At 40.1% G+C, this 14,226-nt stretch overlaps 1 protein-coding gene across 1 annotated transcript in view; it reads left to right on the top strand.

Annotated features, from left to right (window-relative positions):
- Window positions 1-14,226, top strand: part of MLIP (muscular LMNA interacting protein) — a 92,042-nt gene that overhangs the window by 50,623 nt on the left and 27,193 nt on the right. Inside the window, exons 5-6 of the mRNA XM_064146745.1 lie at window positions 2,814-4,418; window positions 9,591-9,662. Coding sequence (XP_064002815.1) covers window positions 2,814-4,418; window positions 9,591-9,662 — 1,677 coding nt within the window. The remainder of the gene's footprint in view (window positions 1-2,813; window positions 4,419-9,590; window positions 9,663-14,226) is intronic.

The raw sequence follows: 14,226 nt of genomic DNA, 5'->3' as shown, positions 1-14,226 counted from the left end.
AGCTAAAGACAGTTGATGCTCCTCTGTCCAGTGTATGTCATCTGGTTTGCCTTTTCCAGAAATATCAGTCAAAAGTCCCCATAAACTCAAGCCCTTGCTGGGAAGAATGTGCCTTCCTTGTTGGGAGGAACCAGAGCATTCTGAATGCCATTGTATTCATTCAGCCTCATCTCAGCTTTACTGTGTTGACTCCAGAAACTTTGCAAAATTTTCCACAGTCTTCAGTGATTTTTCTGGTTTTGTAGTTCTCAAGTAGGAGGTTTGGTGCAAAAAATATTGTTTTGTTTCTACTGAGATCAAAGCATGGTTAACCTGCTCCAGGACCAGGTCCTCCCTCAAACATGATTTTTGCCTTTTGGGCTTTCAGCTTGTCTCAGTCTTTCCCTTTTCTTCTTTGGCTAGCACATCTCTCTAGTTCTTGCAGGTATGAGTAACTATTTTGATTGTACCCATCCAAAACAATATGATCTCAACAGAAAGATTGCTTGCCTTGTGCACAGCTCAGCTCTGCAGTTTCAAACATGCTGGAGGTCTCCTGAGCAAGGTTCAATACCAAGACTATGACCTCTGATATTTCCAGGGTCACCAGGGCAACAAGATTTTCCTCAAGTTCCTTGATCCTTTTGTGCTGATGTTACCTTGCCACCAATTCAACTTCTCATGTTTTTAGGAAATGTGAATCTGAAGACCTCCTAAGAGGAAGGAACACAAACCTACTTCATCCACTCCAGTACAAGCACAGAAGTGCAAACCTGTTGAGAAACTGAACAAAATCAAACAAACAAAAAGGCAACCCAAATTTCACCATTTCAGGGAAGTTATATCTCACCTACTGGTGAGGCTGCACCTGTAAAACCATGATCAGTTTGGTGGCTACACATCACCATATTAAAGAGAGATGTGAAGAAGGGAATGAAAGTCTAGAACAAAGCTATAAAGGTATCTAGAATGGATGTGAGATGAAGCCGAGGGAGCTTGGCTTCATTGATTCCCACCAAGAGGCAGCCAAAGAGGTGTCTAGAATCAGTTCATAGCTACTTGAAGGGCAATTACAGAAAAAACAGAGCCAAATTCTTCTCTGCAGTGACAGGCAAGACAGCAATGGCTTCAAAATGAAGCATGGGAGATCTTAGCTGGACATCTGCAAAAGCTTCCTCACTGGGCAGTGTTACACAGGTCTCCCAGGTTGTTCTGGAGCCAACTCCACTATGGCTGTAGAGACTTGGTGAGAAGCAGCCATTGCTGACCTGACCCACAGGTGTTGGTGAGAGTCCTACTTTGGGCAGGAGATTGGACTAGAGGACCTCAAGAAGTCACTTTCAACCATCTTAGTTTATGATTCTCTGAGCCTGTAAATATGAGAGTAACCATTTGTAGATGTAGGTAACACAATGAGACAACGGCAAAATGGTTTTGGAAGATTGAGTTATTACTTGATTACTTCAGCATGTGAATATTCAGTGCTGCTCAGATTGGGAGAATACTACTGCAGAACATCTCTGTCATACTTTCAGGAACATATTTATCATCTGCTACCATGAGCATTTTTCTAGCTGCTTATAAATCTTTCTTATTAAGTTGCTCTTCTATGAGAACTTCTTCCAGCATTCGCTCGCACTTAAAATGCATTTGATTAGTTCCTATCTCTGTTTTGTGATGTATAGATGCTACGTTACATACTAACAACCATAATCACCCTAATATTAATCTCTCTTATGGGGAAGATATTTGTATTAAAAATTATAATTCACAAGCTAAGCCCCAGCCATGTGCAAGTCATGTATGTAGAAACTGACTGGTATAAATGTCTCCTGTAGATCTGCATAATCTCTTCGGGGCATCAATCAGCAGCTAAATAGCTGCTTTACAGCTTTTATGTGAAGTTTGTAAGGATCAGAATCTCAATTTTCCTGCTTTCAAATTGCTCAGTCGAAAGTTAGGTGATAATTTGTCCCCTTTTGGTTTTACAGTTGATTTAGCTCTCTATTTCCTACTGATATGTTTTCTTCACATTGTACATACCCCACTTTTTAATTTCAGCATCATAATCACCTAAAAAGATTGTAGGAGAATTTCTTTCTTTAGAAGCATAAAGCTGTATAAAAGGTTGGCAATGTGCTTGTATGCTCTAATTAGTTTTGACAAATCCTAATTAGAAGTGACCTAAGATAAAAAAGGCACTCATGAAAGAGCCCATTACTGTTTTATTAGTGTATTGTAAGGCTTTGGAAAAGGGGATAAGGGCTCCTATATGCCTGCAAACTGTCAAGTGCACAGCTCTGTGAATGACAGGAAAAGTGAGAAACAAACTGGATGTCTGATTTAAGTAGTTCTGAGCAAATTTCTTGTTCTAATATCGCAGTGCTGCAGGAGGTGTTTACTGAATGAGAAAATGAGTACTCGAATCTCATTTACAGAAAGGCTACTTTCACTGAACTAACAAGGAATGAGATGGGACAATATTGCAGTTTTCTCTCTTTCTGCTGCATTTCCATAATGCAATGGCCTCACGTGGTTCTGGACAGGGGGGGAGGCACAGCTGTCTTGTGGTTTACTGCAGGTGAAAAATACAGTAGCTTTGACCCTTGTTTATGTCAACAAAACTGAGGTGTCATCAAGATAAAATAACACATAGCTTGCCCACACTCAGTCATCTCCTCCGAGAGCCTTATCTCTGAGTTGAAGGCAGCTCTGTGCTTTTAACCCACGGAGTAGTACTAATGGAAACACTGTATGCATGACCACAGGACTGAAATGTGGTGTGCCTAAAGGTTCCACTTCTATTAACATTTCTGTTTTTCTTTTTTCTCCAGTTAATTTCTACTCTTTCCATCTCTGGTCATCTTTCCTCTAAACCACCTGCTGTCCACTTAATTTCTCCAACTAATCAGAAAGTAGCGTGTGGTGCCATGGCTAATCTGAATCAAGCCTCTTCGCTGGAAGACTCCCGTAACAACTGGCAGTCAGCAACTGGGTTTTCTAAGCAAGATTCATCTCTCTACTTCCTGTCTGCTTCCCATAGTTCACCTACCTCCATGCCTAAAATATTGTCTTCTGCATCAAACACTTGTTCCTCCACTCCTCAACTGTATGATAACACACAAACACCAAGTTTCTATACCCCTGGCAGTGTTTGCAGAATAGGAGACCACACCACATCCTCTGTTCCAGCAAAGACCCCAAGTATTTCTCCATGGTCAGCTGAAATCCAAGGATCTTCAGCTCAGTCTTTGCTCCACAGTTCTTCCAAAACCTTGAGCACTTCAATTCCCATCCCTGTACATATAGTAACACATTCATTATCTCCCAGCCCCAAACCTTTGTCTCCACCCTCTCTTTTTGGCTCCTCTTCAACAATATGTAGTATAAATGAACCTTGCACACAAAGGTCATCTAAAGGAAATTTAACAAAGTCAGGAGTCAGATCCCCTCTGCCAACCAGACTGACCCTCTTAACTGCTATTTTGAGATCAGGTTCTTCTCAGCAGAGAAGACTGCTTTCTCCTGCTTCTTGTCCCACACTCTCTCCAAGCTCTCTTGGTTCCTCCACACTCACAATAGATCAAAAGTCCAAAACAACTCCCCCAACTCCCAAGAAATCTGTTTCGAGCCCTCCTATAAGGCCAGATTCTCCTAGCAGAGAGGAATATTTGCATTCAGGATGGGCTCAGCATCTGCCTTTAACCTCCCAGATTCACCCTACCCCTCCGGCAAGATCCCTTTCTCCTAAAACACACTTTCCTGTTGGAACCCTTTCACCAGACTCCCTAAGTCCTCTGTCATCCCCCCAAACCTCCCACAGAAAATCGGTTTCCTCTCCAGGTTTGCAGTCTAGACTGCCACCTCCTTGTGTTGCAGCTTCCTCTTCCCTTGCCCACCCAGCCTCTCCTCCTCCAGAGGCACTGCGGTATGCTGCCTCCAGGTCTGGGGTACCGCAGAAGTCTCAGAGAGTACACACTTACTCACCCATATTTACCTGCCAGTCATATCCTTTGCTTGCTTCTGCCACTCCTAGAGGTGCTTTCCCTCCAGCTCTAGAAAAATACTCATCTTCCCAAAGTCTTTTGCACTCAGCTTCTAGACCTAAATCAAACTTACCTCGAGCATCTGTCCAGGAGATCTCTCCTACTCATTCAAGTGCCTCAAAGCCGTGGTCTCTCTCACGGCCTCATTCTACTCCTCCAGTCCCACAGTCTGATAATATTACTTCCTATCAGCTTCATTCTTCATTGATGGACATAAATTACAGGTCTAATTCCTCCTCCCCAAGACCTGGGCAATCTCCCACCTCACCGGTGGCAAAGTGCAGATCTCCTGTCTCAAACAAGTCACCCGGCACACTGCCATCAAGACCCAGAGAGCTGACTTCACCACAGCCTTTTCCCCTGCCTCCTCACCACGACACCATCAAACCCAAGGTACTCTTGGTGCATGCTTATTTCCTAATAGTTCTTTGTCCCTATGGGAAAATAACAGCATCTGTGTTGCACAATGCTAGTAAATTAAATGATCTGTGGAAAAAAGATGTTTAAAAAGGGACAGGTTTTGTACTTCTAATGAAGATAGTGAAGGTTAAATCATATCATATTAGAATACTAACAATGTGTTCTGTTGGGAACTACAAGGAAGATGTTGAAGGAATCCTTTAGCATAAAAATAGAATACTTTATTCAGCAGTGGGGAGGAAATGCTGCTGAAGATGGATTTGTGTCCAGTGGCTCTGGTTTACATTTGGTGTACTGATTTTTAAAGCTCACCCAAAACGCTGTGGTGTCAAAAATAAACAATAAAACATGTTCAATACATTCCATGCTGATGTAAATCCACATGTGCTCCCAGTGAAACTAATAGAACTATGGTGACCTTAGGTGCATGACTGAGCTAGAAGCAGCTTAATCTGACTGATTTGAAGTGATTGTTACAAGTGGTTCCCAAGTATGTCATCCTTCCTGTCCTTAGGAGATTGTAGTATTCACCTCGGCTGCTCTGGGACTAGCCCAGAGGAACAGATGAACTCAATCTGAGCAGAGACTTTGTGGCCAAAAGCCAAGAGCCAGGAAAAACAAGAACAGTCTCCTTCTCTCTTTTCTTTAGTATTTCTCTGATGTTGTTGTGCTAGACAGAGAAAGAGTGGGGAAAAAAGTCAATCTTCCTACAACATGAGATACTGCAAATATGAAAGTCTCACAGCTTGACAGGTCACATACACTCCTGCTGTTTGCTATCCATCCAAAGGCAGAGGGGACCCGACAGAGTGAGAATAAGCAATGATGGTGATTTCTGCAGCAGAGATTGGGAGCCAGTCATATTTTAAACCTAAAGATGAATCTGAAGAATGGGAAGGGGGGAAAGAAAGGAATTTAGTCAAAAAACAGGCAGCAGGTAGGTGAAAACAAAATGTGCTGCAGCACAAAGGGGAAGAGCTGGTAGCAGAAGACATCAGGGTTGCAGAAGACTTTCCAACCCCTTTTATCTTATTGCTGCACTCTGTGCTTCCTTTGTGCCTCCTCCTGCTGATGTCTGAACTGTGCCTGTCACAGAAAGGCTATCACAGTTTATTGATTTATTTGTTCACTGCACAAAATTATAGCCTGGCCTGCCAGATCAAGTTGTGTCAGATGTGCTCCTAACAGCTTTGCCATGGCAGGGGTGACTTGTACTGCTTGGAAAATGTTAATTGAAAATGAGAGGTTCAAATCAACACAAAGTAATGATTATTTTTAATGGTGCTTTTAAAACCCAAACAACTTAGGAGGTACAATTGTGCCAAGCACAGCTGTACATTGCCACTACACCCTGCCATTATTACTTGATGAAACAAAGAGAGAAATGAAGTTGTAGAAATTCCAAGGAGAAAAAAAGCCTCTGAGACAAAACTGGAAGGCATGACTTAGCCTGCAGATTGCAAAGCAGTTGTGGTTTCTGCTATCAGTGCAATAAGCATGGTGAGAATCTCTGGTTGTAATGAAATTCTCTGCTTGTAACACAGAGCTATTGCCTGGGTTTGTATGTGCAGAGGTTGTTACACCTTTTCTGTCTTCCCTGCTGTGCTGTTTCTTGCTAATTCCAATTTATCCTGTGATATGGTGGCACTTTCAAATTTGCCTCACTGTCCCACGGAGACTGGGAGAGTTTGCACAAGTTAACAGACCTGGAGCAATTTGTACTCATGCAGACAAAAGGGGTTCCGGTGGGGATGTGGAAGATTTGAAAGCTCTCAATCAGATGCAGTTGGGTGTTCAGTGCAGGAAAGATCTCTTGTGGCTTAGAAGGTGAGGCAGAGGCTCTGTTCACAGTTAGTAAGTGTGCATCCAACACTCCATTTCCTCCTACTCTTATTTCCATACCTGGTTTATGGCATAGCTCAATGAACTTTGCTGGTGTGTTAATGGTACCAGGCACTCTGCTAATACTCCAGCCTCAAATCTCAGTATATTTCCAGAGAAAAAAGATGGAAATTGAGGAGGAATGACATTGATGTCTTAAGCATCATTTAGGTCTATTTAGTACCAATCAAATCAACTTTGGAACCTAGACAAAAAGCAGCTGGTTCCATCCAGTGGCTGTTAAAGCATGACAAAGCTTCGGCATGTATGAATGTGCTAAGTGAATATCAAGTGAACAAAACACAGCATCTCAAAGTGGTATGTGTGATTGTGCAACCTTAACACATATATTAAACCAAAACCTATTAAACCACAATTTTGACACTGGTTGCACTTTCCAGTATTTATATCAAACCCTTTCATTTGTATGATATCAAGGTAATTATGCAGAAAAGCACTCTTCAATGGAGAGCTTTTGTATGCTTATACATGCCCCAATTCATGCAAATCAAGGAAATAACATATGAACTTATTTACCTGCAGCTGTGCTTTCCCATATTTCATCTCTTTATGTTCATCAGCAGTTTTAAAATATGACTGTTTTGCAAAATGAATCTAAAGATAAATCCACAGATCAGTGTGAAGTGTGAACTGTAGGTGACCACAAGAAATAAACCCTTTCTCCCTGGACTTTGCAGATGCTTTAATAACGTTTTCAAGGGTCTAACTTAGCAAAATGAATAGTGGGATGGAGTCAAGACTGATAAAATTGCTGCAGGAATAGAACAAAAAAAACCTTCAGGCTGGTTTGAAAACTGTTTTGAAATGGTTTAATTTCATCTCATTTCTACATATACTTCAGTTTTTCCCTCTATTTTTAGTGCATGTAGATCTACCCAAAACAGTTGCAAAACAAACTGAGCTACGTGGAGCTCAGCACAGCTGCAGAACACATTACTCATAAGGAGCCCTACACTACCATGTTTAGTCTCCCTCTATAAAGCTATATAGATATGCCCAGCACATTTTACAGTATACTGTGGGTGCCCTAGGTGATAATTTGAGCAAGAAAAATAGGCTGTTCTCTCCAAAACTCCCCATGCAGATATTCACCAAAGCTTTGCTATTGGAGATGATTTGCTTCTGACTGGACCATGACTGTTTGTAAATACTCCTAGTTCCTATGAAGCAGGTTACTAAATGTAGTTAGGCACCAAAGAATAAGTAACATGAACTAATGGGTCAACTTATCCATGTAGATGTGAAACTGAATTAAGGACTTGTCTCAGACACTGTGACAATATCACATTGCGCACAAGTTCTGCAGTATCTGGAAGTAACAAAGCACATTAAGGCAATGTAGAAACATTTACACTTTAACAGTCTGCTGTGTCTTTGTTTCATTCATATGGAAGTACAACTAACTTCAAAGTGACCATAGTAGTCTCATGGTATGAAATGTCCATCATCACATGTAAAGGCCCATGGGCTATTGGCAATATTGCATTTCACTTGGACGGTCAGTTATATGACTTGATTGATTTAATATCAGTTGTAAGCAAAGAAGGATACATATTGTGGGTACCCAAATTTTAATACTTGGAATGTTGTGGGTTTTTTTTTTTCATCTTAACTTCAGTAAGCAGTATTTCATTTATTAGCTTCATAGAGATTTTGTATATACATAAATATATGTGTATATATATGTGAGCCTACACACATTTATAGCAGAGTGTTCCTGTCTCAGTGTTCAAAGGGCAGAATTCACCTCCTGTGACTTGTGACATTTGGAAGTTAGACATCCCAGCACTGTGTTAATGAGCACAACTTGGGCTAATCTTTTATAGCTAATGGAAATAATACAGGATTACTTTATTCTAATTTCTAAGTAAATAGATTTTTTTTTGTTTGAGGATGAGATAAATCATCCTGTGGAAATGCCTACAACTATAAAAAGCATCAGTTTTGACCTAAATGGTAGACATCCAAGATAGAATCACTAAATGTCATATATATTATTACCCCCAGCCCATGGAAAAAAAAAAATATAGTTATAGCATTTGCATTCAATCTCAGACTGTTCATTTTATATGATTATTGTGCTTAGTGACTTCTTGAATGTTTATCAGTCTCCAGCATATAAAAAATATGAGTTGAAGGTAAATGTAATTACATAGAGAAATACTTAGAAGATGGTGCCCTACATTATTTCAAGAGGATGATACAGGTTTCTTTTATCTGAATTAAAATTTTGGCCATCTCTGCTCTCATTGAGACTTTTACTAGATATAAGGCAGAAAATGACAAAAGGATGACCCAAAGTACAGCATTCTGCTCAGCTTGTAATCTCATCATCACCAGTATTCACTAGTGCAGGCAACAGCACACCAAACAAACAATGAACTTTATTTCAGAATGACTATCACAGAAATAATCAACAAATAACTTAAAACTCTGTTCTTGTGTGAATTCCTGATCCTTTATTGGAGTGTTGGTGAAGAGAGTTAAAAACAACTGGGCAAGCTAATGTAGTCAAATTATACATTGTATAAAAGAATAATATTTTTGAGGGAAATCTTAGGGGTTTTTTTGTACCCAAATCCAGGTATTTTTTATGGTTTAGATTATCAGTTTGGTATGCTTGATTGGAGTGTGGCAGTTTCTAGATTTGTTTTGAAATATTTGTTTGAGTGGTAGAGTTGATTATTCAGGAGATGAAAAACTTTGATGTGACTTAAATGATCTACCCACTCATGCAAGTAGTTCAGTCTTTAAGCATCCTAATCAATCTCATTAAAGCCAATCACAGAAAGCTCTCTGACTTAGTGGCCCAGGATCACATCACACAGCAGCAGTTGTTGATATGAAGGTACTGATATGAGTAGCTGTATTTTATCATAGCAAATTACAATCAAACTTGGAACAAAATGCACAGCAAGAAGTTAAGAATGGTAGTGAGCAGAAGGAGATCAAAATCACTTCAGAAGTTAAAAGCGGGTATAGAGAATTCACTTGATCCTACTTAATTCCTAAAAGTGAAAAATACAGGTTACAAACCTTTAGAATCTTGACAGGAACATTGGATTTTCCATAAGAAATAGCTTTCTTAGGTAATCTGTAAGCGTTGTATTCTTGCAGCACATCTGCAAGACAATTGGAATCCTCTTTCACTCTGTCATGCCTTTCCCCTCTCCCCCCTCTCTCTTCCTCTCCCACTTCTATCCTCTTTTACTTCTCTTCCTGCTTTCTGGTTTACTCTTTTAGCAGTACAAGATCAAGACAAGCTACAAGACATTTGCAGCAATCCCTACAAACACATTACTTATGGAACAGAAGGTTAGTGCTTGCACAAAGACGTCCGAATTGCGTTGGCTATTTGAGACCATTCAACTTTATATTCTGCCATTTCTGTGGAGGATGTTGCAGAGTGGGAACTAACTGCTCAGGGTTATAATTCCACTCATTTTTCAGGGTCAGTCTTTCCACTGAAGAGCAAAACCTTCACTAATCTGAATTTCTGGAAATAAATTTACTGTAATTAAAAAAAAAAGCCATTTATGGCAGTGCTTTGTTATGAGAAAGTGTCTGAACCACTGCTGTTCTGCAGCCTGTCAGTCAGCAGGTCTTGGTCAGTTAATGAATGTTCAATGGCTGTGCTTACATTAATTTAACAGCCCAAGATATGCAAATCTCACCAGCTGTATTGTTGAACTGTGAGAATGGTCCCAGCCATTGCAATGGCCTCTGTTAACTACCATTATGCCATAGAACTTTGCTGAGTACTTCAACAGTTAGCACGGGTATGTGTGTGTGTGTGGTGTGTCTATTCCCAGTACATATCACAGTATCATCAAGGGTGGAAGAGACCTCATAGATCATCAAGTCCAACCCTTTATCACAGAGCTCAAGGCTAGACCATGGCACCAAGTGCCACGTCCAAACCTGCCTTGAACAGCCCCGGGGAAGGCGACTCCACCACCTCCCTGGGCAGCCCATTGGGTTCTTTTCCAAAGAACAATCTTTAGAACATTGATTTACTACTAAAGAGTCAGCCCTCAAAAAAAGAACATATTTAGAGTACATATTTAGATAATTCATCCTTGGGAGTCAGGTGAAACTTTACATTTTGCATGAAGGGTTCAAAGTAGCTACCAATGTCCATTGTTTCTTTTGCCACAAGTTACTTTTCTAGAAAAGAATAGCCCTCTGAGATCAACAAAAATATCCTTTTGATGAGCGATAAACTTAATGTCTTACATGTTTAAAGGCACCCTTAGTCACTTTGACACCCAATTTATACCTTTATCAGAAAAAAAAAATCTTTCTTTTCATCCTAGATCATGAACTTTGCTTAATCTTACAGAAATTAATCAGAAGCTTTCCTTACTAGTCATTTAAATATATACTCACATAGCTCAATTGATTTCACTAGGAATTGACAGAGCCTAAAGGCATTGGAGAGGGTGAACTTCAGTGTGTGAAAATCATAAGATCACAGTTTTGTCCTTGAATTATTACCAATTGTGATCTAGTAGTTGTTAATTAACAGCTACAAAGATTCCCCCCCCCCCCCCCAAGAAAAGAAATTCCTTTCATATTCAAAATTCTTTGTCTCAAATGATTTTTTTGGTAATTATTTGCATAAAACCCAATCCTTCACTTCCCTGAATGTATTAATGACAGCTATATCTGCATTAGCATGTGATGTGGTCTAATAGGAATGGATTGGTGCAGGAAAAAAGTTGATGCAAGGGATTCAAAAGCCTGCAAGATGTATTTTAGGAGGGCTTTATTTGGGCAGCATGCTTGTTAATGGCTGGAAGCATTTGGGGGAGTCTCAAAGTGTTGCTTCAGGGCTGATTTAACCTAAGAGATATCACGTTGGTGCACTGCTTTCCAAACCAAGCCAGGTAGGTGACTCTGAGCAGGGTATTCACCTTGAGAGCACAGCTCTGATATGAGCTAGTGGGTTAATGTCAGCCATCTGACTGCACTTTTTCAGAGGAAAGAGAATTCCTTTTGGTAGTCTTGCTGATGCTTTCTGAGGTATTGACTCACAAGCTGTGAACTACTTATTCTCAATGCATAAGACTGAACTGTCCAATCTAATGTCAAAAGCAATGACTCTAAAGAGATTTCTGTTTTAAAGAGACTTGTAGTTATCCACTGTTTCATTGATATTGCTAGCTTTGCCTCACCCTTCACTAGTAAAAGCACAGTCATGTGAAACTAGTAAGAAATCAGTTCTCTGATACAGGTTTTACCTTCGAGAGAGGCTCTGGAGTAATTTACTTGGTAAACTGTATGCTTTAGCATGGCATGACTCTGTTCCTTCTCTGATCTCCAGAATTATAGACAACCTTTTTTTTGATCTATATTAGCAGCCAACTATTGTGCTCTGGAGCTAGCCCTACTGCATTATTTGACACACCTTTGGAGTATGACTCTTAAAGAACCACCAAGGAGTTATATGGAGTACACAGACCTCATTGTACTAAGTCCTAATATAAAAAATATTTTCCTCAAGAGTACTGGGGAGACAACCAGAAAGTAACTTATGCCACATTGTAGCTCCATGACAGTAACTGTGTTTCTCTCATTTTATGGAATATTTTTAAAGCACTGGATGAAAAAGAGAGAAATGCAAGATTTTAACCATGTAAGTGATGTTTTATTAAGTTCTGATAATCATGGAATCGTAGAATCAACCAGGTTGGAAGAGACCTCCAAGATCAGCCAGTCCAACCAGCACCCAGCTCTAGCCAGTCAACCTAGCCATGGCACTGAGTGCCTCATCCAGGCTTTTCTTCAACACCTCCAGGGATGGTGACTCCACCACCTCCCTGAGCAGCCCATTCCAAAGGCAAATCACTCTCTCTGCCAACAACTTCCTCCTAACATCCAGCCATGTTCATGTGCACAATGTTTTCAAGTAGCTTTGTTTTTTTTAATCAAGAAAGAAGGGCACAGAAATTTGAGCAAAATGCATCATTAGGAGTGCATCATTTGCCTAAAGTGCTAAAAAAGTGTCTTGCTATGTGATTGAATTAGAAATGCACATCCTGTGGACTCAACTTTTTCCACTGTGTGAGTAATTATATTACTTAATTTGACTCATCATGAAAAAAAAGACATTAGTCAGAACCATGATGTGGGTGGCCCTAATGATAATTTGTGTGCAGTATTAATTAGATCCTATGACAGAAAACTGACGTTGATGTCACGTAAGGTCTGATGCTTCGTCTGCCTCTATGTTGTCTCCCTGTGTCTTTCTTAAGTATTTTGCTTTAATTTTATGTGTGTGTGTAAGCTCAAATTTCAGACAGCATTTTCCAGCTGCTTCTTATGAAGCCATTAGGCTGTCATCATCATCTTTTTTTTCCCTTACTTACAGTGACTTGCACTTATAGTACTCAAAGCAAGATGTTCAAATTTGCTCATTAGTAAAGAAGCAAAATGCTTATTGACTGTGTATTTACTTTGACAACCCCAGAAGTGCCTTAATCTCATCAAATCTCATAACAGACATACTTTCCAGCTGTTTGAGTTTGCAGGAACTCCATGTTTCCTACTTCATCTGTGCTTTGCTTAGACAAAGCCCAATCCAGGATAACTCTTGGAAGATTAAGCTGCAAATTCCTGCACAGCCAGAGGGCGAAAACCTTGTTTTTGAAGGGCTTCCCCTTAGCATGGTCAGGCTCTGTCAGAAAGTAGCAAAAGTGGACTAATCTGCAGGGAATGTGAACTGGAAGCAAGCAAGGCTAGCAGGGCAGAGTCCTCATGAGCAAGTGCACAGGGTTGGTGCACCACAATGCCTGAGCAAGGAAAGCTGATATGCTGATAGCGAAGTAGTGGTAACTGTGATCAGTCAGCAGTGCCATCATAGCCACACAGGTCCAGAGTGATGAGACAGGTTCACAGACGGTGATAATGGATTCTTCAGCCCAGCAAATGTTAAGGTTCACTGGCTAGAAGAGGAAGATGCACAAGTTTAATGTAGGCATAAGGCTAAAGTTTGATAGGAAAAAATAAGTAACCATTAGAAAAGATTTCTGGAGCCTGAAATGGGCTCTTATCACAGAGACTGGAAAGTCATGACAGAACAATTTTCAGGCACTTCACACAGTAATTCCAGGCAGCTCTGCAGTTTAAAGGAAAGGTTAGTCTAGGTGATGATTTTAGTTCTTTCTGGCATTGTTAGCATCGAGCCAGCGAGTCACCCCTCCACTGACACAAACTCTTGTATAGATCCATGCAGATATGATTATAGTCTAGTTGAAAATTCCATTCCTAATCAGATAACATTTAACAAAAATAATGCCTCTGTTACTGAAGGATTCTGCTTGTCAAATAGCTATAAAAATATCTTTCAATCAAAATATGTAGTGATGAAGAATTGATTTCATGGATCTGCAGAAAAAAAATCAAGCTTCAAGTAGATGGTCTCTTAGAACAGGTCCTACTTCATCTTCAGAGTTATGTAAAGTTTGAGATGTGGCCTCAAAAGTGTTGGATGCCATGGAATTGCAAACCAAAAAGGTCTTCTCTTAACAATTCAGTCTACAGCAAGGTCTCTGCAAAGGAATTTGTGTTTTCCATGTTTGTCCAGGTATATAACCTCTCTTCTTGATGTTTGGGGTGAACATTCTTTATCTGAGCACCATTTCTATGGGAAGAAAACCTGGACATATACATTTTAGGGGAGGAGAGGCACTGCAAATACTGTGCTCAAATCATAATGGCAGAGGTAGAACTGAAACTCCTGGCTTGTGTTTATCAACTACTTGCAAGCAAAGAACTACAATTTCAGTTTTAAGGAAATATAGGAAAAAATCTGTCTTAAAGAATAACTGTTTCAGGACATTGATTTTTTTTCTTCTTGTGGCTGTTCTTCATGTTT

Source organism: Pogoniulus pusillus, chromosome 7 (genome assembly GCF_015220805.1).
Source record: "Pogoniulus pusillus isolate bPogPus1 chromosome 7, bPogPus1.pri, whole genome shotgun sequence".
Classification (NCBI taxonomy): Eukaryota; Metazoa; Chordata; class Aves; order Piciformes; family Lybiidae; genus Pogoniulus; species Pogoniulus pusillus.
This window is presented reverse-complemented; position numbering and strand designations above follow the sequence as displayed.